General features: G+C 54.7%; 1 protein-coding gene across 4 annotated transcripts in view; it reads right to left on the bottom strand.

Moving 5' to 3' along the window:
- Window positions 1–464: 464 nt before the first annotated feature.
- The window catches only part of STK40 (serine/threonine kinase 40), a 43,068-nt gene continuing 16,075 nt past the window's right edge, over window positions 465–27,457 (bottom strand). For 3 of the 4 annotated variants that reach the window (XM_037827706.1, XM_037827708.1, XM_037827707.1), the window contains 10 exons: window positions 21,882–22,001; window positions 20,065–20,150; window positions 19,568–19,711; window positions 17,138–17,365; window positions 16,294–16,346; window positions 8,035–8,150; window positions 5,269–5,413; window positions 5,006–5,125; window positions 4,563–4,647; window positions 465–2,808 (listed from right to left, as the gene is read on the bottom strand). In XM_037827706.1, the coding sequence (XP_037683634.1) occupies window positions 2,590–2,808; window positions 4,563–4,647; window positions 5,006–5,125; window positions 5,269–5,413; window positions 8,035–8,150; window positions 16,294–16,346; window positions 17,138–17,365; window positions 19,568–19,711; window positions 20,065–20,150; window positions 21,882–22,001 (1,316 nt within the window). In that variant the 3' untranslated portion in view covers window positions 465–2,589. Of the gene's footprint in view, window positions 2,809–3,520; window positions 4,237–4,562; window positions 4,648–5,005; window positions 5,126–5,268; window positions 5,414–8,034; window positions 8,151–16,293; window positions 16,347–17,137; window positions 17,366–19,567; window positions 19,712–20,064; window positions 20,151–21,881; window positions 22,002–27,457 lie in introns of those variants that run through there. The other variant, XM_037827709.1, reaches the window with a different exon arrangement.

The raw sequence follows: 27,457 nt of genomic DNA, 5'->3' as shown, positions 1-27,457 counted from the left end.
AGGCAAAGGAAGGAAGGAAGGAAAGAAGGAAGGAAGGAACCCCCTTGGCTTCTATGGAGAGGAGGGAAGGGAAGGGGAGGGTGGGGCAGGAAAAGGCCTGGCCTGGCCCCTCCCCTTACCCCAGCTGCCCTGGATGGGCGTCTGAGCAGGGAGAGAGAAGATCCATTGACCGAGACGTCCAGCTGCAGCGGCTCTGGGACGCCGCCTGCCTGCTCTTAGCAGGAGGCTGGGCCGGTCGTTTTGGGAGAATGCTGCGTGGTTCTGGTCTCCCGTCCTTATTCAAGACAGGGATGCCAGGTGCTGCCTGCTGGCCAGGGGGTGGATCCAGCGCACCTGGTGGCAGAGCCAAAAGCTACAAGAACCCGACTTAGGGATCCTAAGCTGCATGGCTGGGATCAGAGAGGCCAGGTGGGGGGACAGAGAGATGGAGACGCAGGTGAGAATGGCAGACGACACGGGCCACGGTGGTTCCAGATCAGGAAGTTTTATTGCTGACATGCAGGAAGAGTCCCCATGTAGTACAAAAATATGTCTTTATACAAACTTTTTTGTGACTTTTTCCATTTTGTTTCTTTACAATAGGACTTCTCTCAGCGTGTGACACCCAGTGAGGGCAGACCCAACCTCCTCTCCTTTGCTTTGCCACAAATGTAACCAGATGCGTGGGTGAACCTTGGAAGGGGCGGTCTGTCCAACAGGGCTCCGCAGGCCCGGAGGATATTGCTTTGAAGAGGAGGAGAAAGACCACACGAGGAAAGCAGGCCCTGGAGGGTCTGGGCAGGCTGCTGGCACGAGGGGCTCTGCAGTAACAAGCCCTGGCCAAGTCACAGAGCCCCAAAGGAGGAGAGTCACAGGGGCTGGGAGCCCTGGGCTGGGCTGCCTTTCTCCTCCCCTAGACTTCTTTTTGAAATAAATATAGAAAAGAGGGCACCCCGTGTCCCCACAGCACAGTGCCCTGGCTCTCAGTGGCCGGGCGGCTGAGACAGAGGCAGAGCTCAATGCTCAGGGGGAGTAAGTGCTGGGCTCAGGGGGCCCCCACAAACCCACTGAGGCAGAGGCATGAGCCACCCAAGTGCTAGGATGGGGGCATGGGGAGGAAGGGGCATGGGTGGCCCTGCTACTGCTGGCAAGAGGTGGCCCCATTTTTTCCAGATGGGGAAACTGAGGCACAAGGAGGTTTGGGAACTAACCCAAGGTCACTCACAGTGAGTCAGCTTTGGAGGGGGGCAGCTCACACTCTGGGAACACAGTCGCTGAGGCCTTGGGCACCTCCCCCTGGGAAGCAAGGACAGGCAGGAAGGGCCTGAGGGCCCAGGGCTGCCTGGAGGAGGAGGCTCAGCCTCTCCGAGGGGGTCCTGCCAGCTGGGCAGAGGCATGGGGGGTGGGCCTCTGGGGAAGGTCTTTGCTTGGCACTGGGCAAGGCCAAGCCCAGTGAAGGAGAGGGGAGGGCTTTCTGGTGAGAACAGCGTTTCTGGCAAGACAGGCATCCACTTCAAAAAACTCGGCTCAGAAAGGGCAGCAGGGCTGCTCTCAAGCCAGGCAGGACAGGTCCCCTAGCCCCTACAACTCTCCCCATGAGCCCCCACCCCTCCAGGGAGGCCCCTGGCCAGGGACTGCTAGGGCACCCTCCACTTCCCATGTGAAGCCAGAGCAGGAGACCGTTCTCTGAACACAAGAGTGGGGGAGGGGGCAGAGAGCGTGTGCGAGCAGACCCCCCAGCTCACCGGCCCGGCCCAACCAGCAGGGACCCCCTTTCACAATGTACATCAGCGTGACCTCGGTACCACAGGAAGGGTGAAGGAAACCAGGGTTAATGCGAGTCTACAGCACCTCAGAGACGCTACCGAGAGGGAAACAGAACCAAGTCTAGAAAGTGGAGAGCCTGGGGGCCGAGGAGGGGAGCCCCTCTGTGGGCTGCGGTCGGACACCCTGTCCAGCCAGGTCGGGGGAAGGGAGTGGCCAGGGACTGGGCCACCTAGAGAGGGGAGAGAAATTGGTTTCAGTAAAAAAATAAATATATTTGAATTAGGCTTAAGATGAGGTGAAGGTTTTCCAAAGCTGGAGGGAATGAGGGGCCTGAGTGGGGAGGGAGGGGGGCAGACAGAGACCACGGGAGGGGCCGGGGCGCAGTGGAGAGTGGGCGTTCATGCTGGGAGCCAGCAGTGAGCGGCACCTTCAGCTTATGTGGACTGCGGGGAGCAGCTGCCAGCGTAGGCGCCCGGCCGGCTGGGTCAGGCCCCCGGGGGGTGGGTGGCTCCCTCCTCTTCCCTCACGCTCAGTCCAGAGACAGCATGGTTAAAGAGACAGAGGTAGATTAAAACGTCATGATTAAAAGCAGATTAGTTATCTAGGCTTCTCAGATTAAAAAACCAAACAATCACACAATAATCCGAAAGGTAGCCAAGCGGTACCTCTGCTGACCCCGGGTGTGACCTGGGCTGTCCCTGTCCCAGTCCCCATCGCAGCTTGGGGGAAGAGTTCAGCACTACAGGGTCTGGCCCCAGCAGCCCCAGCAGTGGGGCCCCTCGCTGGGGGCCGGGGCGAGGCGGCAGATGGTGCTGGTGCCTCGGCGGAGGCTGCCCCGTCCGGCTATTTCCGCAGGTAGCGCTGGGCCAGGATGGCGGCGTCAAAGGGGTTCAGGGGCTGTGCGTCATGGCCCAGCCGTCGCACTGGGGGCACGCTGCCAAACTGCCGCTTGGGCACCCAGCTGCGGGCCTCGTGAATGGAGCTCTTCTCCTCAGCCAGCAGCAGCTGCTGCCGCATGTAGTTCTCAAACTCGTACTGGGAGCACTCCTCTGTCACCTTCGCCTGTGAGGCATGGAGGGCGGGAGGGAGCAAGACAGAAAGAGACAGAGACAGTGACCGAGAGACAGAGACAAACAGAAACGGCAGGAGAGTGGTGGAGAGCAGGGGAGTGAGTGCCGGAGGGCCTGGCGCCTGAGGCCTGCCTTTCCAGGGTGCCCACATCCGCGGGCCTGATCTAGGGCAGGTGGCTGAGGATATGGGTCTCCGAAACCCGCCAGCCAACCTGGGACCTGGTGGCCATCCCTTGGGGCTGGTGCAGCTGGCTCCAGCCAGTGCAGAGACCTGCCACATCTGACCCAGATCCCGCCTTCCTAACTTGCCGGTCTTGGGAAAGGCCACGTTCTCTCTTAAGGCTCAGCTTCCTTACCCGTGGAACAGGGCCGTAATCCCCCTTCACAGTCTCGTGAGCCCTGAAGGGGCCACATGTTAAGTGTTAAGTGAAGACGCGGTGAGTGAAATAAGCAAGACACAAAAAGACAGAGACTGCATGAAGTAACTAGAGTATACAAATTCAGAGAGACAGAAAGTGGATTATAGGTTACAGGGGCTGGGACGGGCAGTGGTGTTTGGGGAGTTACTGCTTAATGGGCACGGAGTTTTGGTTTGGATGGTGGAGATGGTAGCATGACATTGTAAATTTAACTAATACCACTGAATTGCATACTTGAAAGTGGTTAGACGGGGAATTTTATGTTGTATATATGCGACTACAAAATTAAAAAAAAAAGAAAAGAGAGTGGGGCCTGGTGCTGGATGGCTCTGCATCTGGGCAACTGTTTCTTTCTCTTGACCACCCATATGGGGCCCCAAGCTGGGCTCCTGAGAGCAGCCCAGGCAGACGGTAACAGACACTCAAGTGCAAGGTCCCAGGGCTCATCATCAGAGGGGGAAGCAGAGCTTTGGAAGCAGACTCAGGTTCAAGGCTCGGTTCTAGCACTTCCAAGCTATATGGCTCTGGGTAAATGATCTTCCCTCTCTGAACCTGTTCCTTCTTTTGTAAAATGGGGCTGGAACACAGGCCACTCAGGCCCGCAGGGAGGATCGAATGACATGGACTGGGAGCAGGTAACTGGTGCTTGCTAGTGATGACTATTTTTAGAAGCTGAACATGCCCCAGGAGGGGCATGAGGACTGGCCACCCTTAAGGGCCAGTAGGCTGTGCTGCAGTCCCAGCAGGGCCCCTCTGGTCTGACCTGCCCGGGGCTTGCTGTGGAACTCCAGGGTGGACTGGGAGGAAAGGCCCCAGCAGCAGTCTGGGCCCAGCATCCTTCCTGGGGCCTGGCCAAGCCCTGCCCTCCTGGGGGCACCCCACTATCACCCACCAGCTGCTGCCTGGTGCCCATGTCTCCTGCCCCTGCCCTGGGCCCAGCACTTTCTCCAGGGCAGGGAACAGGGGAGGAGAGAAAAGGGAGAAAATGAATCATCTGAAAACTGAAAAGCAGGAAGGGTGAGAGAGAATGTTGTGAGTCAGAGGGGCAGAGAAATGACCTTTTAAAGAGCCAGCACGTGGCAAAGCCAGGACGGCAGGAAGAGGGAGCTAAGAGAGGGCCAGACTGGGCCTCCATGGGGCCTCCCTGGGAGCTAGCTTCCACTCAGTTGCCCCACAACCCTCTCTCTCAAGTCTCTGTTCCCCACTCCAAGGGCTGGGAAAGAAGGCCAAGGAGGCCCAACAGCCTGCTGGGGAGCTGCCACCAGCCCTCGCGGGGAGCTGGGTCCTCAGGGCTTGGGTGATGGCCCATCTGCCCTTTCCAACTCACCTCCTGGGAGCTGTCTGCATTGCTCATTTGGTCATCGATGTCAGGAACCACTTGCAAAGGCCCACTCAGAGATGACAGGGACTGCCTGCAGGGGAAGCAGCCCCGTCAGGTGGGCAGGAGCCCGGAAAACCAGGTTCCCACCGCTTCAAGACTTGGCTAGAGCCACAGAGACCTGGGTTTGGGCATCCACTCAGCCTCCTTGCTTGACTAACTGCTTTTCTGAGCCTCCATTTCCTCATCCGACCAAGGGGAACAGTTTCTACCTCGCAGGCTGAGGTGAGCACTCAGAGATAACGCCCCTCCCTTATCTGGCCTGGACCTGGCCTGAGGGAGGTGCTCAAACCCTGCATTCTGCCTGCACCTGCCCATTCTGGAACTTGGACTGCCTGGCAGAGCATCTTAGAACCCAGCCTCGTGCCCAGTGCCAGCACCTGCCCACTCACCAAGATGCGATGATGGCACTGAGTGCCTCCAGTACGTCGGCGGCGGCAAGGCGCTGCTGGGGGTCGAGGACCAGCAGTTTCCGGATGAGACACACAGTGTTCTCTGAAACCCGCCCGTCCCTGGTACAGGGAGAGAGAGGGCTCAGGGGTGTGTGGAGATGCTGGGTCTCTGATCCAGGGCTCTAGGCCTCGCAGTGTGGCTTCGGCCCCTGGAATCCCGAGGGCTGGGGACACCCCCTCGTCCCTGGGGAGGAGGGACTCACTCAGGGATGGTGTACTCGGCGGCCTTGATCTTGCGGAAGAGCTCCTGCGGGATGCTGTCGTAGAAGGGGAACTGGCCGTACAGCATGGTGAAGAGCACCACGCCCAGGGCCCACATGTCGCTCGGCTTGCCCCGGTACGGCCGGCCTGGGGGCAGATGGACACACACACTCAGCTTCCACCTGCCTGCAGGGACCACCCTACAGCCAGGGAAGAGAACGGCCCTGGGATGCCCCCTGCCGTGGCCCATAGCTCCTCAGCTTATCAGCTGTGCACCTGAACTCCAGCCCACAGGACCCCTCCATCTTCCCACCCTCATTTCTGGACACCACCTTCGCCCCTCATTTCCCAGAGCCAGCCACACACACTGTCTCAGTGCTCTGAGCTTTTGCACACGCTCTTCCCTCTCCTGCTCATCAAACCAATCCCTGCTCAGGCCCGGGAGCCCCGGCTCGGCAGGACGATGCCCACCTTGGAGATGCCTTTCCTGCACCCGTGGAGAAAGGGTCCACCTGCCATGTGCCACATGCCTCCTCCTCGCAGCACCTGCCCCCGGAAGGTGAGCTCCTCGTGAGCTGGGCCTGGGCCTCTGGTCCCTGCGCCCAGCAGAGTGGCTCACAGAGGGGGAGGTCACCAAAGGTTTGTGGAACAAAGAGGTAACTGGCCCCGGCCAAGTTTGCCCCACCTGCCCCCGACCGTGATTCCACGGCCCAGTCTGTCCCTCGTAGCACTTCTCTCCATCTGTAAGGATCCCTCTTTTGTTCTATTTGTTTACACCCTGTCTTTCCCACTAGACGATTCTCTGATGCAAATGCCTTTTCTGCCTTTGTTCCCTGCTCAGTCCCGGTGCTGCACACAGACTCAAATATCTGCTAAATGAGTAAGTGTCCAGCTGATAAACTTCCTTGTGCTGCAGTTTCCTTCTCTATAAAACAGAAGGGAACTAACATTTAACCAAGAAGCATCTTCATGAAAGCATTATAATAAACCCTTCCGTTTCGTTAAATCTCAACCACAATGCTGTGAGAAAACAGGGGCCCAGGGATCTTACTGGCCCCAGATCACACAGCTGGACAGTGCTAGAGCTGGGATGTCCCCATTTTGGGGGGAATGCATCATTCCATCATCTATCTACCAGTAACTGGGTGCCTACCACATGCAGCTGCTACCTGAATTACTCCCCCAAATGTAAAATACGACTCAAGCCTCTCAAAAGCCCCAGCCCCAGTGCCCACTTCCTCTGTGACGGCACCATCTCTGGCACACCAGTGGCGCCCTGGGCACCCTCGAGTCCCATGAACTCAACTCAACTCTGATGGGTATGGAAGTGCACACTCAGGTCCCTTAGTGTCACCTCCCTGGGTGCCAAGCAGCACCCAGGCAACTGGAGCCCTCCTCTGCGTCCCCTGCAGTGGGCCATCCTGGCCTCAAGGCCCCCTGGCTAGCTGCAGTGCCTTTGGGGTGGGGGACACTGGAAGTCTCCCCGTGCCCACTGAAGGGGGTAAGGGCACATGCACCTGGAGGGTCCTTACGGGCTTTGGCCTCCCCCTTTGCACAATGCCATGTGGCCTTCTAAACTGAGGCTGCTACTTTGTCATCACCAGGGACGGCAATGAGGCTGCCCTCAAAGGGCCAGGGTGAGGCCTGCTCCTGCCCTGGCTGGGACCAGCAGCTGTGTGGAGGCGAGCCTCTCCCAGGCTTTCCCCGAGGCTGTATGGCCCCCGGCCCTTTCCAAATCCCCAAAGGTCAGAGAGCAGATGAGGGGACTTGTCCAGCCCTGGAACCTCCATACACGAGGGATGGGAACTGATGTCCCTAGTTCCCCAAGGGGATCAGGACCAGAGGGGACCCTGATTGGGCAAAGGGCCTGGGGGAAAAGGAAAGAAACAGCCTACAGTGAAGCAGTTACAAGCATGGGTTTTGGCAAGAGGTCTGAGCCTCAGTTTTCTGGTTTACTATTCACCACAACTTTGGATAAGACATTTAATCCCTCTCAGCCTCAGTTTTCTCACTTGTAAAAAAGGGGCTAAGAGTATTTACCTCCCAGTTAGCTATGGGTTTTAAAGAGAAAATGCATGTTATGTGCTCTGCACAGGACTTGGAACCTAGAAATGTTCAGCAGGTAGTAACTATATAACTTATTTATTTCATTCTCCATCTCCCCTCCCCACCCAGGTCAGCTCCACGAGGCAGGGCCGTTTCGTCTGCTTTGCTCACTACTGTATCCAAGGTGCCTAGAACAGAGCCTTGAACACAGGGTCAAGTGAATGAAGAGATGAATGAGCAAATGGGGTGATATCTTTGAACTGCAAGTCTCATCATGGCGCGCTCCATTAAGACCTGTCTGTGGCTTCCCACTGCACCTGAAGTAAAGGCTGACACTTCTCACGAGGGCCCACAGGGCTCCCCGGGCTCTGGCCCCTGCCCACTTCTCCAGCCTCCCCTGGAACCATGCTCACTCTCGGAGCAGGGGCCTTCTATGGGTTCCTCAAGTGTGCTGTGCTGCCTCTGGAACACCCTGCCTCCCCCAAACACACACCCAGTGAATTCCTGTCTATCCTTAAGTAATTAAACATGCGTTAGTGTGATGACCGCTGTCCTCCTCCACTAGACCAACATGGGGGACAGCACTGGTTCTGGCCACCGCTGGAGCCCTGTGCCTGGCCCGGGGCCTGCCCACAGACACGATTTGCTGGACGAATGGGCTGTCCCCGAGCAGGCCGGGCTGTGCCAAGGCCCCAGGGCTGGCTGTCAGGCCTACAACGTACCACTGAGCACGTCCGGGCTGATGTAGGCAGGGCTGCCCCTCTGGTCCTTCAGCAGGTCCCCCTCGCTCACGAGATGCTTCCCCAGGCAGAAGTTGGTGATGGTGATCCGATGCGTCCTGGGAGTGGGAGGGAGACGGAACCACCCTCAGCGTCTGTACCCACAGGTGTCAGACCCGAGCGGGGCGCCCCTGGCTGCCCAGTCTTGAACAAAAGGAGCTGGGTTCCCTTCAGAGGGCAACCCCGCTGCCCACTCACCCTCCTCCAGGGAGCAGAGGGGCCACCCACTTCCTTCTCTGTTCCCCGGGCCTTCACTGCCTCTCCGAAGGCCGCGTGGGGAAGGCCGGCAGGTGCCGTCCACCTGGCCGCAGTCAGCCACCCTCGGCTGCCACCCACAGAGCTGTCGCTGCGGGGATGAGTCCCTCCCCACCGGGAGAAGGCCTCAGAGATGCTCCCGGAACCTGCTGCCCGCTGGAGTCTCAGGGGATACAGCTGAAGGCTTGGAAAAACTTTCAAGTTTGCCCAAAAAACTCCCTGGAGATTTAGTTTGATCCCCTCATTTACACTGGGGGAAACGCAGCCCAGCAGAGTTAAGTGACTTAAAAGCTCCGCACAGTGCTATGAGGTGCCCAGCATGCTGGCCTGAGCATCCCACCCCACTGCTTCACTGATTCCCCACAGCTGCAGAGGAGGAAGCACTGAGACACCAAGTCAATCTCCCTGGGAAGGGCGGGGCTGGAACTCGGACTCCAGCACACACGGTCCCGCAGGGAGGCAGAGCTGGGCCCCTCCGGGGAATTCTGGTCCTGCGGGAGCACGTGGGGTGGGGAAGCTGCTCCTCCACCAGGTCCTCTGGATGGAGACCAGGCCCCCATCCTCTCTGGCGCCTCAGAGGCCAGTGGGAGAAGAGGGAGGGAAGGCAGCACGGGCGTCACAGCCGACGAGCAGCAGCACACTGAGACTCGGTCACCCCCTGCCCTTTCAGCACAGGCCTGGGAGACCCTGGCTTTGGAAGGATGTCCTGGCAACTTTTCCAGGAAATTCCAAGACAGCATTACCTCCGTCAGCACGTGGAGCTGGTCAATGGAACGAGCACCCCAGCCCTCGTGAGCAAACAGAGCCCTCGAGTTCTCCCTCCCGACGGGCAGGGCTGCTACTGCTGGTGCAGGGCCCGGGCTGTGTGGGGCCGTGAGCCTCAGTGCCGGGGGCTGCCCACCTGGGCTGGGGTCGGCCAGCGGCAACCAGGCAGCTGGGGGGCCACAAGCCTAACTTCTCCCCACCACCCAGGCTCGGTGCCTGCCGAGGGGACAAGGACGCTTGGCTCGTTGAGGAGAGGTTCATGTGTTGTATACGTTCCCTCTCGTTTTCTGTCCAGGGACAAAATTCTGTGAAGGAGAAAAGCCGGGAGGTGGCCTCTCCCCGTGTGGTCTAGCCCACCCGGTTCACCAATTGAGGACGGGCCGAGTGGCCCTTCCCAGGACTGCAGTGCCTGGGATCAGCTTTTCTAGACGGAGAGCAGGAAGGGTGAGAGGGAGCTAGAGGTGAAGACTGGGGGAACATCCCCCAGGAAGAAGACACAGCCCGGCGGAGGCTGCGAGGTGGAAGAAGAGTGTCACACACTTCAAGGACCTGAGAGGAGGGCCGTGAGACCCGGTGAGGGTGAGGACCAAAGCCAGGCTTCCCTCGAGCTGGGGGCACTTCTGAGTACTTAGTGCGCGTTAACTCGTCTACTCTACCATGTCACCCTCAAACCACAGACTGGGAAACACAGGCACAGAGGAGTTAAGGTCACACAACAAGCTGAGCAGTTGTCTGTGCTCTGAAACCCCACCCCACCCGGTCATGGTGAGGGCTTCTGGCGGCCCAGCACTGGAGCACGGGCAAGGGGACAAGACAGACCTGGGCCTGGACCCTGGGCTGGCCACTTGTTACCTTGGGCAAATGACCTGACCCCTCTTACATCCACCTCCTCCTCTGAGGAATGGTGGGGATAAACGGTGAGGGCTCCTGGGTGTGGGTAAACCGCTCGGGCAGCACCTGCACTGTGGAAAGCCCTGGCTAAGTGGTGGCTGTGTTAGTTATACACGAGGCTCCCCAACCCCAGTCCTGGCCACTGCCCAGAGGCCGTGGGGTGGGTTCTGGGAGTCCAGCTAAGAGCACTGAGGGAGGTGGTACCACCTGCAAGAACCAGGAGGAAAGCGGGAGCTGAGCTCCCATCTGGAGACACCAAAGAGTACTGAGCTAGTGCACTCTTCTCCAAATGCAACCCACACCCCCGCATCAGAATCTCCTGACCGGATTCATCGTGCAATTCCTTGGCTATGGCTCAGACCAACCAAATCAGAAGTGCTGGGGATGGGACCCCACTGCCAGGCCTGGAGTTTGAGGCCCACTGTGCCAGAGGAGACATTTCCTTTTACTGCAAAATAGCAGCACAGGCCTGGTTCTTCACTGGCTTTCTCTGAGTTCAGGCCAACTGCCCCAAGGTCCCCCAGGCCCCACCTATGACTGGGGCTGGGGTCTGCTGAGAAGGGCAGTCCAGAACAGAGAGGGCTCTGTGAGCTGGTGAGGCCACAGCCCGGCCCTGCCATCTGGGGTTCCCTGGCTGGACAAGCAGAACTTTGCAGCAGTCGACCACCTGGGTAGACTCCAGAAAAGCTGTGGGGCTCCATGGCGGGCCCCACTGAAGGCTCAGCAGGAAGCACCTCCAAAGATCATGGTCTCTGCCACAGACGGGAACAGACCTGCTTCACCAGGACACCACCACCTAGCTGGGCTGTCCTGGCAGGCACTGGGGAGCATCTGCAGGTTGGGTGGCAGGTGATTCAGCTGAAACCAGACTGCAGGCTTGCATGCAAATTTAGAGAACACTGCAGTCACATGAATGAGACAATGTGATGAGTTTATTTATTCTTGACAGTTCTCAACCACCTGCTGTGTGGCCGGAAGCTTCCTGGTACTTAGTGCTTGGTATCTTTATCTGAAGCGGTAGGGCCTGAGCTTGGAGCTGCTGACACCGGTGCCAGGTGAGGAATGTGGTCCCCAGGGGCCAGGACAGGCAGGCACAGGGGTCGTTTAGTCCAAGCCAGGGCTACTCCCCAGGTGTGCCTGCAACATACGCCGGGGATGCTTCAGCACAGTCCAGGAAGATCCCGGGAAGGTGGATGGACAAGGCTCAAATGGCTTTAAGAAGTAACGTGGGGAGTCCAGGAGATACAAAGAGAGCTGCCAGGCCTGCCCCGCTTTACAGCGTGTGGGTGTGGGGGTTCTATGCTGCACACAACTGGGGGTGGTCTCGCTAGTCACCTGAGCCAAAACGGGAGTTCACCCTCGAGTGCCACTTTCTGACCCCTTTTGCCAGTCCTCTGTTGTTATCACCCTCGTCCTTATCAACCAGCACCGGTACTGAGCACTTGGTAAGTCCAGGCCCTGCCCTAAGTGCTTGATGGGGGCTGTTTTCATTTAATACTCACAACATCCCATTTCACAGACAATACAACTAAGGCCAGAGAGGACAGTGACCTGCCCAAGGCCACACAGCTAGTGAGCAGGGGAGAGGGAGACAAACCCAGGGCTGTCTGCTCTGAGCCTGTGCTGCTGCAGGTGAGTGTCCCTGGGCAGTGCGCCAGCCTGACATTTCCTCCCCTCCCATCAAATCTGACTCATCTTTGTCTTGTACTTCAGACTCTGCCCTGACCTAGAAAACCGCAAATTCACCCTATCTGACAGGGTCATGGGTGAGAGCAGCCTTGGGCTCTGAGCCTTTCTAGGAAGCTCACAACATGAACAAAAGGAAGTGCCCCAGAAAGGATGCCTTCTTTGCCCCCTTGAAGCTCCCCAGTGGCCCCAGTGTGCTGTTTGGAGGGGCTGGGAGAGGCCAGCTCAGAGGCCTGGGAAAGCCTTCCTCTCTCCCTTAGGGAAGGGCCAGTGAGGACAGTGCCTCTACCTGGGTTGAGCAAGGGCCAACTGCTCGGTGCCCACATCCACCATCTGGGTGAAGACGCTGGGGAAGATGGCAAGGAGGGCAGCCACAGGGACCACGGGCCACCTCTCATTAGAATACACAGTCTTAAAGATGGAGGAGAGGGTCAGTTCAGAGGCACGGGGTGGGGTGGAATTCCCCAGGAGCTGCATCCAAGAGGCTCTGAGAGCCCTTTAGCTGTCTTGGGGAATTCTGCTGGCAAAGGGCTTGGCACAAAACAAAGACCAGTCTGTCCTCTGCGTTTCAAATGGAAATGTCAACACTAGCTCTCCATACAGGCCTGCCTGTCAGATGCCATTAAAATCTGACTGGTGGCCCCTGGGGCGCTGGAGCCGAGGGTGCAGAGAAGGGTTTTGGCCAAGGATCCTGCGTATGTCAGGAAGTGGACTGCTCCATCTCTGAACGTCCAGGTCACCTGCTCCAAACATGAGGCTGCCTGGGCCTCTCATTGGGAAGTTTCCCACACAGCAGACACACTGGTCAAAGGTGACACTGCAGCTGGAAACGTGGTCTGCAGGGGATCTTTGAGGCCTGAGACACTGGGAGGAGGACAGCTCAGGGGAGGGTGTATGGTGGGCTCAGGAGTCGGATTCCTGGGGCTCCAGTCTGGGCTCTGCCACTTCCTTGCTGTGTGATCTTGGGCATGTTCTGTAATATCTCCCTAAGCCTCAGTCTCCTCTTCACAGGGGAAATATTACACCTGAATCCCAGCCCTGTGTTGGGATTAAATATAGAGAATCTTATAGAAAGCACCTAACCCAGGGCCTGGCCAATAGTAACTGATCACTAACTGCCTGTTGGTACGATGGTCTCATCCTCGGAGAGTAGCACACCTGGCACAGGCTACCGACAGGAGAGCCCAGGTGAGAAAACCACCTCTGGGGAAGGGGAAGCCTCAGGGTGGGGGTGAGGGGTGCCACATCGTGACAACAGGCCTGGAGTGCACAGGCCAGCATGTGTTGAACTTCCAACTCCACTCTGCTGGCAAGGCCATGGGCTCCAGGGAAAGGTGGCTAAGATGCTAAGCGCCAGGCAGCAGGGCCAGATCAGCCTGTGTGGCTCAGCCTGCGGAGGATTCCGGAGTCTCTCCCACAGAAAACAACACAGGCAGCACTGAGGCCCACTGAACTGGCCTCCCGAAGCCTGGTGATGTCCTCCCGCCCTGCTGCTACCACCCAAGTCGGCTGGCTGGCGCAACTCCCTGGGAGTCCCAGGGCCCCCGCCACATTGTGACAGGAGGGGAGAGGCAGTGAGGGGAAGGCGCTGTGCGTCAGCAGGAGCTGCTCAGGGTGAGTCACCCTTTCACCATGGCCCTTTGGGCAACCACAGTGTTTTTCACCTTTTCTAGGAACTTGGTATGCAACTTGCCTCCCCAAAAAGAAAGGAGGAAAGAGAAAGAACGCACAGCAGACCTCACATAATCCCAAAAGGGGATTTCAGATTTCAACCCTCTCCTTTTTTTCCAAAACAGGATGAACTCGTCGTGCAGCTGCCTTGCAAATGTTCCTCTCTGTTCCCTTCCCTGGGAGCCCTCTGTTTCACTTGCAAGGAGAGGACAGACGCCTCCAGCTTGTTTGCCCACTCTCCAGCTAGGGGCCTGGCATGGTGGGCAGGGAGGGGCTGGAGCGCCTTGTGGTCAGCCCTCCACTTGGCAAGGGGGAAAGGGAGGAGTGTGTCCGGTAAATCACAGGGCAGGCTCTGTGGGGTCAGGCAGGTCTCTCGGCACCACCCCTCCCTGCCCCCTCAGAGTCCCGTGACTCAAGTGAACGGGCACCAGGACCTCTCTCTGCCTCGAGACCCAAAGACGGGGGTTATCAGATTAAAGGACGTGCAACCAAGTGCAGGGTCAGAAGGGGGTGTCAGCACTCTGGGATCTGAGGGTGACACACACAGCAGAGTGTTACCACTACACTGGCATCACTCAAGAGGGGTGCGACCTCCTGGTGATGTTCCCAGAACTAGGGGGCTGGAGAAGCGAGAGCCAGAGGCCAACCCACCGGTGAGACAGAGGCCTGGGTGCTGGAGTGGCGAGCAGCCCAGGGGTCCCTGACCATGCGTTCCTGCCACAACCCTCCGGTCGCTCATTCGGAGCCCACGAAGGGCGGTTGTGGAAGGCCCCGAGAGCAATGTGTTTGGAGAGTACCACAGCTGGATGGGACTTAGGAGTCCAACAACTAGGCTCTCTTTTTGTGAATAGTCTGCAGTCCACAGCGGGATGGTGATGGGCACCAGATCTCCCAGAGGGCCAGGGAAGATCAGGACTCAAGTCTCCTGACAATAAGATCACATGCTCTCCAAAACATGGGCTGGCTGGCATGGCCAGCACTTCCCAACACTTGCTTTCCTCTTACAGTCCAGACCTCGGGCACTGCTGGGCCTCCCCTCCCAAGGGAGGCAAGCAGATGAGGCCTTGTTCTTCTGTCTCTTGGCAATGGGGTCCATCGGTCTCCAGTGAGCCTAGCACTGGGGGTGCACTTTTGATGGGCTGCACCCTGTTAGGCGGTTTCACATCCGCTATTTGCATCTCAAGCCAATCTTACCAGGGAGCTATAACCGCTTCCCCTTTCACAGATGAGAAAATGGAAACTCAGAGAAGTGCTTGGTACCACAGGAGGCTCTCTAGCCATGTTTGCTGAATGAACTGATCATTCAGTAAATAATCCAACAAGCAAACTCTCGCTGTCTCAAAGAAAATTAAGAGGCGGTGCTGGGATGTGAAGCAGGTCTAACCCTGAAGCCCACGCTCTTTACCATCTTCCCTAACTCGTTTCATCCAGTCAAGGGTTCAAGCAGCCCTGGAATTTCCTGTTGTCCTTCCCTCCTCCCTGCGGAGCATGACAAGGTCAGGGTTTCATCATTCCACTTGGCAAATTTTCTCATCCCTCAAGAATCAACTCAGAGGGCAGAACCACTGGGTCCCCTCTCTCTGCCCCCAGCCCTCTGCACACTTATCCTCAAAACAGCGAAAGCTCTTTTCCATCAGATGGTGAGTGAGTTCCACAGGGCCTGGGGCTGTGCTAAGTGGATCCTGGATCCAGCACAGGAGGTGCAGATTGGTGGGTAGTAAGGGACGGTGGGGCTGACGGCTGAGGTGCCCTCCTCCTGAAGTTGTCTCAGGCTGGTGCTGCGGGATCTGGAGCCCCAACCCTAGAGGCCCACCTCCCTGCAGCTTCTCTCTAGTGACCACTGTGGTTCTGGCCACTCCACAGGTATGGTGGGTCCTCCTGGCATGGGTCAAACCCATGGTGGCATGAATCACGCCCCTTCTCCATGTGATCTGTGCTGGCTGCCATCTGTAAGCCCTCATACCCACTCTACCATCCGGAAAAGAGAGGGAGGTGAGGGAGGCTCAGGGAGAGCCGGTGGGGGGGGGGGGTGCACCCTGCCCGTTCCTGGGTTTCCAGGGTACTGATGGCGCAAAAAGCAGTCCCTTCTCCTGTCAGTCTTGGGCCCCGTTGTGGTGCCCCTCTACCTGGGTGGACAGGAGTCTCAGGGGCTCTTCCCCTGCCTTTGAGTCACTGAAGATGCTGGGTGAGCTGCCCAGATCCCCTTCAAGACAGAGGCACTCACTACCCAGCTGCCAGGAGTGTTGGCTGCTGAACGCTCAGAGCAGCATTTTTCTCCAGGAAGTGCCCTTAGCCAAAAGAAGCTGCGTTGCCCACAGCTACACCCCTTCCTGGGGAGAGCCCACACCCAGGGACTGGTTTCTGTGGGGGTACAGAAGCCATGCTCCCTTGCCTTGATTCAGGACACCTCCGAAGGGCCACGTGGCTCTCCACCCCTCCAGACCTAGGCCCTGTCGTGACTGCACCACAGTTCAGCTTCTCCCTCTGCCCAGTTCTACTCCCTTCTCTCTGTGATCACTCCCCAGTAAACCTCCTGTGTGCAAATCTGAGTCTGTTTCCTGAGGAACCTGACCTATGAGGCCTCATTTTGCTCATGTGAAACTTCGTTCACCCTTCTGTGCATTTTTAATCGTCATTTACTGAGCACCCACTGGGATCTGGGCATCATAAATGCAGCAGGAGGTTCTCTGAAATTCTTCCCACAGCCCCCTTCTGTGGCCTCTAAGACTCACATTTGTAGTAAGCACCATATTCCCACGTGGCAAAAGGCAGAAGCAGGCAGCCCCACTCCCCATTCCCCCCTCCCGGGACTCCTGGGAGCAGTGGCTTTCTTGAGTCAGAACCCCCACAAGGACACTGTAGGGCGCTGGGGAGATGCACCATGTAGCCTGACCCGGCCCCAAGTTACACCATGAAAGGAAAAGTGAGTCTTACCTCTTATTGAGCACCATGTTCCCAAGCTTCAGGTCCCTGTGCACAATGTTTTTCTGGAAAGCAACAGGCATATGGTTTATACCATGAAGGTGAGAGCTGGGGGCAGGCCGGCCTGTGGAATGTGGGCTCTCCTGCTGCTTGGGAAGGCAGAAGTTCTGTCTCTTTGTAAAGAAACTGATTTGTAAACCACAGACAGACTGGGACAGTTCTACCACTTCATCAGCTGTGTATATGAACGGGACAACATGTGAGTCCACCTGCTCTCTGCCCACCCAGGGTGGTTTCTCCAGCTCTTTCTCCTCTCAGGGCAGAAGCTAAGGGGAGAACGCCCCACTCCTCTATCAAACATCCCACTGAAAAAGACAAGCCTTTGTCTGCCTGGCTGTGGGGAACAGGGATGAACTGTCCCATGATTCTGGTAATCAATTAGTGCAGGCTCAGCCTACAGAAACAGGGAGACATTCCCAACCCTAGGAAAAACTCAGACAGGCTGTGGCCACCCCCAGTGGATATCCTGCTGTTGTCACCTGAGCTAGGAGGGAACAGTTTAACCTCTCGACCAAGGGGAAAACACTGTGCTTGTGCTGGGCTCTCCTCAGCTGCCCGGGATAGCTCACTCCAGGAACGTGGGATGGCACCTGCCCAATGGGCCTCGCCTGGCATACATCTCATTCACCCACCATCCCAGACGCTCTCAGCAGCAAAGCACACCTGGGTGACGGCAGGACAGAGCTGCTTTCTGCTGAAAGCTCTCCATGGCATGTGGGGCCAGCTGGCCTCTCCGTCACTGGGAGGCCCAGGACTCTTCCGGAGAATGAGGGAGCTGCAGAGGGCAGAGCCTCACCTGATGCAGGGCTTCCACCACTCGCACCACGTCATAGAAGATGATCACAGTCTCCCGCTCGCTCAGTCGCTTCTCCTTGATGACGTAGTGCTGCAGGTTGATCAGGTCGGCGGTCTTGTCGCTGAAGTCATGCGCACAGAGGCAGTCGAGGACGAGGCAGATGCGCTTCTTCATTTTCTTAACCATTCGGCTGGATTCCATGTCCTCAACAATTTCACAGGTGCGGTCCTGGGAGGCGAAGGGACAGAGTCAGATTCATGAACCAATGCGAGACCCACACAGGCCTGGGCAGCAGGGGCCGCGGGGAGGCTCGGCATCGCCCGGCTTTCCATGTGCAGGGGCCAGGCCCAGCAAGGGGTCAGACCCTGGCTCCAGGCACCCCAGACTGGGAGCCAGAGCCCACAGAGAACATGCCCACTGCCTAAAGGAAGGGGCTCAAAGGTAAGAAGTCTGCTCATTGGGTTTAATGTTAAGATCATAATCCAAAGGATCTGGATCAGGGCCCTTGGGCTGAACTGAGCTCAGTGTACAGGCAGCAAGCCTGGGGGCCTGGGCATCCTCCCCTCCTTGGTAGGCCCAGGGATTCTAACAATCATGAGGATACACTTACTTTTGCTAATCAGTATCCAAGATGGTAGGGGTTAGAGAGAGGTCAATCTTAGAGGGCTTCAGGGGTTAAAGTGTTATCTGTGTCTGGGATGCCTGCTGTCCTCACTGCAGCAATTTTGTGCAGTCATGTGCCAGTGGTTAAGAGCACAGGCTCTGGCACCAGACGGCTGGGTTCAGGTCCCAGCTCCACCACATCCTGGCTGTGTGACTGGGGCAGTTTGCTTAACCTCTGCAAGTCTTTAGTTCTTCATCTGTGAAAGGGAGCTAGCAATCCCTGCACCACAGGTGGTTGAGAGAATTGAGTCAACTCATGCAAAGAGCTTAGCACAGGTCCTGCCAGGCAGGGCTTGGTAAGTGGATACTTCTACTTACACCATGCTACCAGCTCCAGACCCATTTTTCTTGCTGAAAAGGCATCTCAAGTAAGACCAAACACAGCTGTGACATGGGGACTTCTACTCTACCAGCCCAGAAAAGCCCTCGGTGTCATCCCTAGCAGACTGACTGTCCCTTCTGGAGAATTTCTGGAGTAGTGACAATCCACATTTCTCCCTGAGGGTAGGATCATATCTCTTACTCTCTTCCCCAGAGGTCCCAGCACAGTATCGGGCATACAGATAATACACAAGAAATACTTCTGATCACCCAGGTTCTCATGTCCAGAATGAGATAAACCATGGCCAAGATTTTGAAGCCATCAGCGATGAATTACTAAGAAATCACAATCACCCTCGATTTGATTTCATGTCTAAGGAAAACTCTAATTTCTGGAGTTGCCTTATGATACTGAGTTGCCTCTAATTGCAAATCTAAGAATAAAGGCCTTGGCAGGATGTGTATGTATGGGGGTGGGGGGCGTTTTCCATCTATTTTTATTTCAGGAAATTGAACTGACATTACCTGAAATAACAATGATGATGACTGTGCCAGTAGCAGGTTGGTGCTTTAGACACGCTCATTCATTTTCCCAACTGCCTTGCGAGGTAGGTGCCTTTATCATTGTCCCCATTTTACAGATGAGGACTCTGAGGCTCGGAACCTGAAGTGACCCAAGCTCACATGACCTGAATCCAGGCCTGTTGTCCCTAAAGCCTGTGTGCCCTCCACGACACCATGCTGCCTCTCAAAGACAAGGCCCATCTCAGCAAGAGCTGGTCCTGGCCAGTGCATCTGGCCGAGAGCTCTGCACAGGGCTGAGCACAGCTGCTCCCGGCGCTGAGCTGGGGGCCTCCCGGGCATTCAGAATCTGAGGCTTCCTTTCTGGAGACACAGCTTCAGTTCTGCTCTGAGGATGGCTCTTTTCAGGGCACAGGTTGCTAATCAGCACCTTTCCTAAGGGACCTAGGATATCTGAGCACAGGAGACCTGCCCAACAGACTGAACTGCCTGGGCGGACAAAGGGACTGTCAGCACCAAAACCACGGTGAAGATCCACAGGTGGCCCCAAAGGCCAGGCCTTCCTCATTTCTCTCCCTTCCAGCCCCGCTTGGCCAAATCCTGACAATGCAGCTGGGAGGGCCAGAGCCACTGAAAGAGCCCATGTGTTTTTAAATGACTTCCTGCTTTCCTCTTTTCTCGGAAAAGCGGCTCTTCAAAGAAAGCCTGGCCGCTGTAAGCTGTAAGATGCAAGCTATGTGCCTTCCTGCTGGGCAGCAATTATCACAGCAGCCAGCATGGCCCCAGCCTGACCTCCAGCCCTCCTGCCCAGGAAGTCCTGACGCACCCAGCATGGCAGGGACACCAGGGGGTCACAGGTTGGGAGCCAGCCTGGGGGGTCTGAGGGGTGGGGTGGGAGGCAGGCAGCCTGCCTCTGCCACTCACCTGGAAGAGCCCATGGTGGTGCACCACGCCATCCTGCGTGTGGAGGAGGGAAAGCAGGGAGTACTCGGTGTGTAACAGCATTTTGCCTTGCCTTTCCTCTTGGCTTTCTATTCCTTGGTCCCCCCTTTCCTCGAGGGTAAGGATCTTTAGGGAAGCACATAAACAAACAAAAAAACCGAAAACCTTACTTTACAAAGCACAATGACTAGATCAGGAGAAACGGGGTGGGTTCACTTTCTACTGTGCGACACTTACACACTCACACATATGCATACGCGGTGAAACAGGTTTTCTTAATGTGACGGCAATGTAATTTATGCACAAAGTTCTTTAAGTCAGGAGTTCTTCAGAGTGAGACTGTGTGAACTTGATTGCTTCACGGGAAAAAATGGTGCTACTCTTGCTCACAAGTGATGCAGGTGTGAAGTGGGAGGAACTGGGCTGGCAGGGTAGGTGTCTGGGTCCTGAGCTCTCCCCCACCGCGGTGCCCCACTTACCTTCAGCTGGTAGAAGTCATCTGTGCCATCTTTCCTTGCCAAACACTGCACAATGCTCGGCACCGGCGAGTTGCCCAGACGGGGACCTCGGTACAGAGAAGAACAGCTGCTTACTTTCCAGAAGCCCTGGGCAGTGGGGCACCGTGTAACCAAGGGGTCTTCTGACAACCTCTTTTCCTTATGAGGCACCAGGGTTCATACTTACTGTACAGACCCCCAAAAATCTCCTAGGGGAAGAGTTCTCTTGGTCTCCCCTCCAAAAACAGAGTGGGGGTAGGGGTGTACATCTACCTCAGATACACCTGGCTTTTGCAGGCATACTTCTCAAAAAGAGCGGTCTTCAACCCTGGGTGCATGCTGGACTCTTGGGGAACATCTGTTAAAAAGAAATTCCAGAAACTCCAGGGGGAGGGTCCAGGAGCCTAGAGCTTTAACAGCTTCCCCTGGTGATTCAGAGGAGCCTGCTGGGCCCCCATCTAAGTGGCAGCTTTGGGGAACTTCTATACTCCTGGAGCTGCATACTGCTAACCTTGTGACAGCACCCTGCCTGAGCTTTCAGAACATAAATCAGATCGTGTGATGGTGACACTGCCCTGCCCCAAATGCTTAACTCGGCCCAACTGCTCTTAACATACAATTCACGTGCCTTTCTGTGGCCTCCAAAACCTTGGTGATTTGGCTCCTGCCCACCTCTCCAACTTTACATGTTCCCTGCCCTTCTCCCTGCGCTCCAGCTGCCCTGGTCTCTTTGTTCCTTGAACACGTTAAGCCCTTTCCTGCCTCTGGGCCTTTACACTGGCTGCTGCTTCTGCCTAGAATGCTTTCCCCCTCCGCTCTTCAATGGCTGTCCATATCACCCTCGGGTGTCAGCTCAAATGTCAGGTCCTCATGGAGGCTCTCCTTGCCCACACTAGCTGTAGGCCCCTCTCGCTCTCAAGTCATCTTGTTTATTTGCTTCAAGGCACCTATGACCATCAGTGATGATCTCGTCTGTTGTTTACTCTGTTTCTTTCCTGACTAGGATGTTAAGTTCTGTGAGGGCAGGAACCCTGTCTGTCTTATTCACTGTTGGGTGCCCCCCAAACACACAAGCCTGGCAAATCACAGCGGCACCACCAACTGTATGCTGAATGAATGGGGCTGGAACTAACCTGAGCCCACAAATTCAAAATACTGCCCCACAGCAAAATGCACACCCAGCCTCTGGCTGTCTGGAGGGTCGGGGGCCTCAGAGCCGTACAACCTGCGACCCTGACCACAGGCCATCTAGACTTGCCAGACCCCAGACACCATGCAGAAAGGCCTTCCTGTTCCCCAGGACTACCATGAATTAGGATTTCTCCCCTAATTTTCTCTCCTAATTTTACAAGAAGTTTTGGGAGCTATACAAAATGCTTTGAGTTAATTCTGCCATGCAAGCATGGCCAAAGTACCTAGGAAAATGGATCTTGGGTTATAATGCAGTTTGTGTGCTTCCCATGGGCATGGCTGGCATTCTGGGAATACATATGGGATTCTCTGGGGAAGGGACAGGGTGTAGCTCTCAGTTGAGATTGATCTGAGGCTGGTGCGGCTACAACAAAAATGACAACCCTTGTTGGACTGATGATCTAAGGCTCCTAGATTCTCCACTGATATAAATATATACCATTTAAAGTGGTGAGGAGCTAGCAGATTAGGCTGAGGGTTGGTCTGAGTTCTGACCATCGGTCAGGACCCCACTATTCGCCTGGATGTCTACAGGTCTGACCTTTCACGCCAGAATGGCTTGCCCCTGCCGCCCAGCACACCCACTCACCCGATGGTCAGAGGCTTACCAAGGACAAATGGTCCTGCTCTCTTGGCATTATTTCCGGAAATCCCACTTCCTAGGGCTTTCACCCTGGCCGACGTTTCCCCAGCTCCTCTGTCTGATGCTCTCCGCTTCATTCTCAGCTCTAGACAAGACACAAGACATCCCTTCTCACTGAGTAAGTCGGCGAGTTTCCTTACGCTCACCCAGCCTGGTGCTGCAAGCCTCTGACTTGGAGATGCGTCACCCAGCTGCTGCTGCTGTTCCCACCGCCGCCGCCTCCTCCCCCTCCTGGAGGAGCACTGACAGTTCCCACTGACAGAGAAACAAGCCTCCTTTACTTGGGATTAATTAGGGGTAAAAGGGGCATACACTGTAAGTACTACAGAGGTGGGGAGCCAGCCTGCTTCAAAGATACCGGTCCAAAGCAGCGAGGAGGAAACTGGGCTTTGTGCAGCTGCTGAAGCCAAAGGGGAGCCCTGGGAGACCACTGTGGAGACAGCTCCTTCCAACTGAGCCCCAGGCCTGAAGCAACTGTTCGCAGAGTGAGGCCTTCCCTCCAAATGTCCCGAGAGGCCGATTCCTGGGTGCCCTTCACCCCAGCTGCCTGCCATCTGGGGAGCAGTGGGGAGTGGAGCCCGGCAAATGGCCTGTCACATAGGAGGCCCAGGGGATGCTTCTCTCCCATGAAGCTTGAGACTGCTGCCCTGAGGATCCCTCTCTCAAACTCTCCTTGACTCCAAGGTCTTGTCACATGGAGGAACACCTGTTTCTTCCCGCTCTGTTATTTTCCAATTTTTCTTTAATGAGCACATTATTTGTAAGAGGAAAACAAATGCATTGTGCATTTATGAACCAGTTAAAGGACAGCACAGGAGACGGCTGAGGATTGTGATTTGCCTGATGATTCCTGCTTCCTCATGGGCTAAAGTGAAAGGCCAGTACAGGAGCCAGATTCTGGAAGACACTGACCTCTTGACTTGGGAAAACAAAAACAAACAAACAAAAAAGGGGTTTTCCTCCCAGTTCTTCAAAGCCAGACACCCTGGAAGCGATTTGGGAGGTGGGGCGAGGAACAGATGTGCACAGATGGGTTCCACACTGAGGGCCACAGGGATGTCCAGCGTCCTGAGGAGGTGACACCAGAACTGCTGAGCAGGAGCAGCTGGGCAACAGGCAAGGTCATCCCAGGCAGGGAAGCAACAAACTCCCGAGTAGCTTGTGTTGCTGAAGTGTACAACGTAAGGAAGGGAGAGGCGAGCAGTGACCCAGGGAGGGAGGCGAGAGCCAGATCTAGGGGACCTGATGGCTACCCTTCCACAAGGGGCTCAGAAACACAGAACACCAAACTTCTGTAAGGTTTTCTTCTTACAAAGTAGTGTTCCCTGTAGAAACATCAGAAGATACAGATATGCAAATATAAAACAAGGCATCCTTAACTCACAACCCAGATTTAATTGCTAACATTCTAGCAGACTTTCCCTGTGTGTGTGTTTTTGAGTGTGTACATTTGTATACAGTTTTCATTCCTATAAAAATTCGGACCATTGAATTACCAATTAGTAAGCTTTCTTTTTTCCCCACTTAAAATATAAGGATGAATCCTAATGGTATGTGAAATATATCTTAAAATAGCTGAAAAACAAACAAAAACCATTAACATCCCTGCATGACAACATTCATCTGCAGTATCACTTGAAATAGCTCCACAGTCTCCCTGGTATGAACAGATCATGGCTTAATCCACGCCCCTATTTATGGATATCTAGGTTCTTTCCATTATTTGTTAACAGTCTTGTACATACATCATGGTACACTTATCCCATTGCCAGGTCAAATGGGGAACACATTTTTAGAGCTGCTTGCCATACACTGCAGGACTCAGGGAGGCTATGCTAATTTACAGTCTCACCAGCAGTGTGGGCGAGCGAGTCCTAGCACTCGTGCCAGGACTGAGTGTCTCCTTGTTCTTAAAATCTGCCAATTTGATGGGTAAAAAAGTTTATCAGTTTAAATTTACAGTTCTTTAATTATTCATAGGTTGAACTTTTCACATGCTTATTGGTTGTATGTTTATTTTTTTTATGAATTTCCAGTTCATGTTCTTTTTCCATTTTTTACTGGTATGTGTGTATTGGTCTTATTGATTTTTTTAGGTGCTCTTTTTTTAGGCTATAACTAATATAGGATGCAAAGTTTTTCTTAATCTTTTAGCCCAAAAAAGGCTAAATTTTTTATGTAGACAAATAAATATTCCTGTCTTTTCTTTTAGGGTTTGCTTTTGCCAGTATTTCTTTCTGGAAGGTCTCCCCTATTCTGAGAACAGGTGCATAGTCATCAGTTAAATCTTCACCTACTACGGCTTCAGCCCTTACTTGAAGCCCAGGAGACCAGCAGCAGTGAACCGGAAATGAGGGCAAGGTGACTCGATGCACTTCAAGCCCAGTGGAGGAGGCCTGCCGCCCATCCGGATCTGTGCCACTGAGGAGTGCACCCACGATTTCATTTTGAGAGTGAATAGGATCATATACCTCAGCGAGCCCCTGACACTCAACAGCCCCAGGTGGAGCAGAAGCCACAGTTAGGCCTGGCTGTGCCTTTCAGAATCAAAGTCATTCACACAGGAGCAGGAAGAACAAACATGCTTCTAGAAACATCTTAAAAAGCTGGGAAAGTAATGTGTCCAGAACAGTGTTCTTTGTTCCTTGCCTGGCTAACTCCTTTGCATCCTTCTCAGTTTAAAAATCACTTTCTCAGAGATGCCTTCCCTGATACCCCCATGATCAGTGGGGCCAAGTTAGTCTCACTCACAGTATCCTGTAATTTGCCTTCATAGCACTTCCTGTATTTTGTAATTACATATTAATTTGTGTGTTTATATGCTTAATGTCTGCCCTCCCCCATCAGACTGAACACTCCATGGGGGAGAATATATATACATACATATTAAATATACACATACAGATAGTCATACAAACTCCAGGAGTGAACAGACGCCTTCCCTCCAGTTGGTGACAGTTATTCCCAGGGTTAGGAGCCCTGTGCTCGTGCACCTCAGGCAGCTGCTGAGCTGACCACCGTGCTCACACCCCCGAGCAGCACACCCCTTGGTAGGTAAGTTGGCATCACCACCATTCTAACCCTACTCTCCCTCCTCCCTGGAGCACTAGCCTCCCCCCTTTCCCGGTTCCCTGGAGAGCCCCACTGAGGCACTGTCATGTCTGTGTAGACGCTGCCTACGCCCAGGCATGGTCTAGACAACAGTTTGCTGGGAGCAGCTGCGGCACAGACAGTGAGTGGGATCAGCCTGACCCCACCCACCCCACTCAGGATTCTACTCAAGCAAATGGCATGGGAACTGCTCCAAAATGCAGGCAGACAGAAGGATGGGAGCAGACGGGCAGGGAGAGGAAAATGACGCTGGCAGGGGAAGTAGGAGCAAGGCTGCTTCCCTTCCTGAACATCTCCCCATGCCACCAGGAGCTGAATGAAGCAAAGGAAAGCTTGTGAAGAGGCAGACCCAGAAAATCAGAGGCTGCCGCGCGGCTCACTGGTCGGGGAAGCTCCTGGGGATGGGCTCTCCTGTCTTGGTATACCTGCCGATGTGCGGGGAAGACCTGCCCAGCCCCAAATCATCCCTCTAGAGACACACCTGCGAAGAGTCCATAAACGCTTCCATGGGGGAGGCCTGGCTTCACAGTAAGCTCTGTGACAGTGAAACTCTGGCTCCCTTGGTCTCAGGAGGGCTGGGCATATCTCAGAGATGCCTGGTTTTCAAGCTGGAGTGAAGGGCCCTGGCCCACCTGGCTCAGGGACAGCTATTCGTCTGGTCTTTTCTGGGCCCACTGTCAGCTCCCCAGGAACTTAGTCCCCAGTTCAGATGTTTCTGGCACTTTAAATCTGTCAACTTTTCCATGTGCTATCCTCCCAGTTTCCTTTAGAACCTGGACTCAACAGGAAGCTCAGTGATGCAACAGTGGTGGTGAGGAGTGGAGCCCAGGAAAGAGGCAGAGAGAGAGCCCAGACTAGCACCCCATCTTCTGCACAGTGTGGCTGTGCTCCTGAATTCTGAAAGCAGAGGCTTCTATTTCTTTTGCCCAGCCTGGGGCACAAGTGGTGGGCCTCAACATGAGAAGGCTGAGGAAGGAAGCCCTCTGTGGCATGCCCAAAGTAGGGGATGCTGGATCCTACTCTGTCATTTGGGGCTAAGGTCATCTCACCCCAAAGCACCCCAAAGCTGCTGGGCAACGTGAGCCCAGCTCTCCCAGCAAGGCAAGGAAGGCTGGACTATTAGGCACCAACGATGCTTAGAGTCCAGGGATATAGCCTAATAGGGTAGAGCACAGGCAGGTGGAGTACAGCCAGGTAGGATACTGTATGGCAGAGTTCAACATGGTCCAACACACCACCACCCTCCACAGGAGGTGGCTGCAAAGGAAGATGGTACCTCAGCTCCGCTCCACTCCGCTGACAAAGCAGATGAAGGCATGCCCACCCCCTGAGGCATCTCCACAGGCATCCAGACACGTGAGCCTACACACACCGGCCAGGCACAGGGTCCCATGCACCAGTCACTTGTGCATGCAGAGTCAGGGTGAGCACCCCCACCCCCGAAACGAGGGCATAGGAGGGGTAGGGTGGGGACTGCCAGATGTGCAGGTTTTGCTCTCAACTTTTACTATTAAAGGGCATAACTTCAGGGTGTGTGCATTTGTTAAAATGATTGAACTGAACAGTTTTAAACGATCTGTGAAATTTACTGTGTTAAATTACACTCCGATTAAAAAAAAGCAAGCTGGAATCTTAACCAAGCCAAAGTTAATATCACCAACCATGAAACAACCAACACCACGTGCCTCCTGTTAGGAGGCATTCAGAAGGAGACAATAGCACCTATTGTTATTTTTCTGCTAAAAGTGCATAACCTGAACCTAACCACAAGGAAACAGGCAAAACCAAATTGAGGAACATTCAACAAAATAGGCCTGTATGCTTCAAAAATGTTGATGTCATGATAGTTAAAGGCTGAGAAACTATTCCAGATTAAAGGAGGTTGAATTGGGGGGAAAAGAAGTTATGAAAGACATTATTGGGAAAACTGGCAAAATCTGAATATAGAGGCTGTATATTAGATAATAGTACTGTATCAATGTTAAATTCCCTGAGTTTGAAAATCATTCTTGTCATAAATTATTTATACATTATGAGTCCCAAACTGCCGATTCATCATGACATTTTATATATTTGCCTTTCAACCCCTGTAGGAAGTAAAAAGTGGAATTGCAAACTAAAAATACAATATTTATATTTACATTTATATTTACCCATGTCATTACCCTCGCCCTTTCCTTTCAACTTGCAGAACTCTCTTTAGCATCTCTTGTAGGGCCAGTCTATTGATGACAAACTCCCACAGCTTTTGTTTATCTGGGAATGTCTTAATCTGTCCCTCATTTTTGAAAGACAGTTTTGCCAGATATCATATTCTTGGTTGGCAGTTTTTTGCTTTCAGCACTTTAACTACTGTGTCTTCCCACGGGCTTCCTGCCTCCAGGGTTTCTGATGAGAAACTGGCACTTAACTTTGTTGAGGCTCCCTTGT

The sequence above is a fragment of the Choloepus didactylus genome, chromosome 2, assembly GCF_015220235.1.
Source record: "Choloepus didactylus isolate mChoDid1 chromosome 2, mChoDid1.pri, whole genome shotgun sequence".
NCBI classification, from domain to species: Eukaryota; Metazoa; Chordata; class Mammalia; order Pilosa; family Megalonychidae; genus Choloepus; species Choloepus didactylus.
The sequence above is the reverse complement of the archived record's forward strand: the minus strand, read 5'-3'. Positions and strand labels throughout refer to the sequence as shown.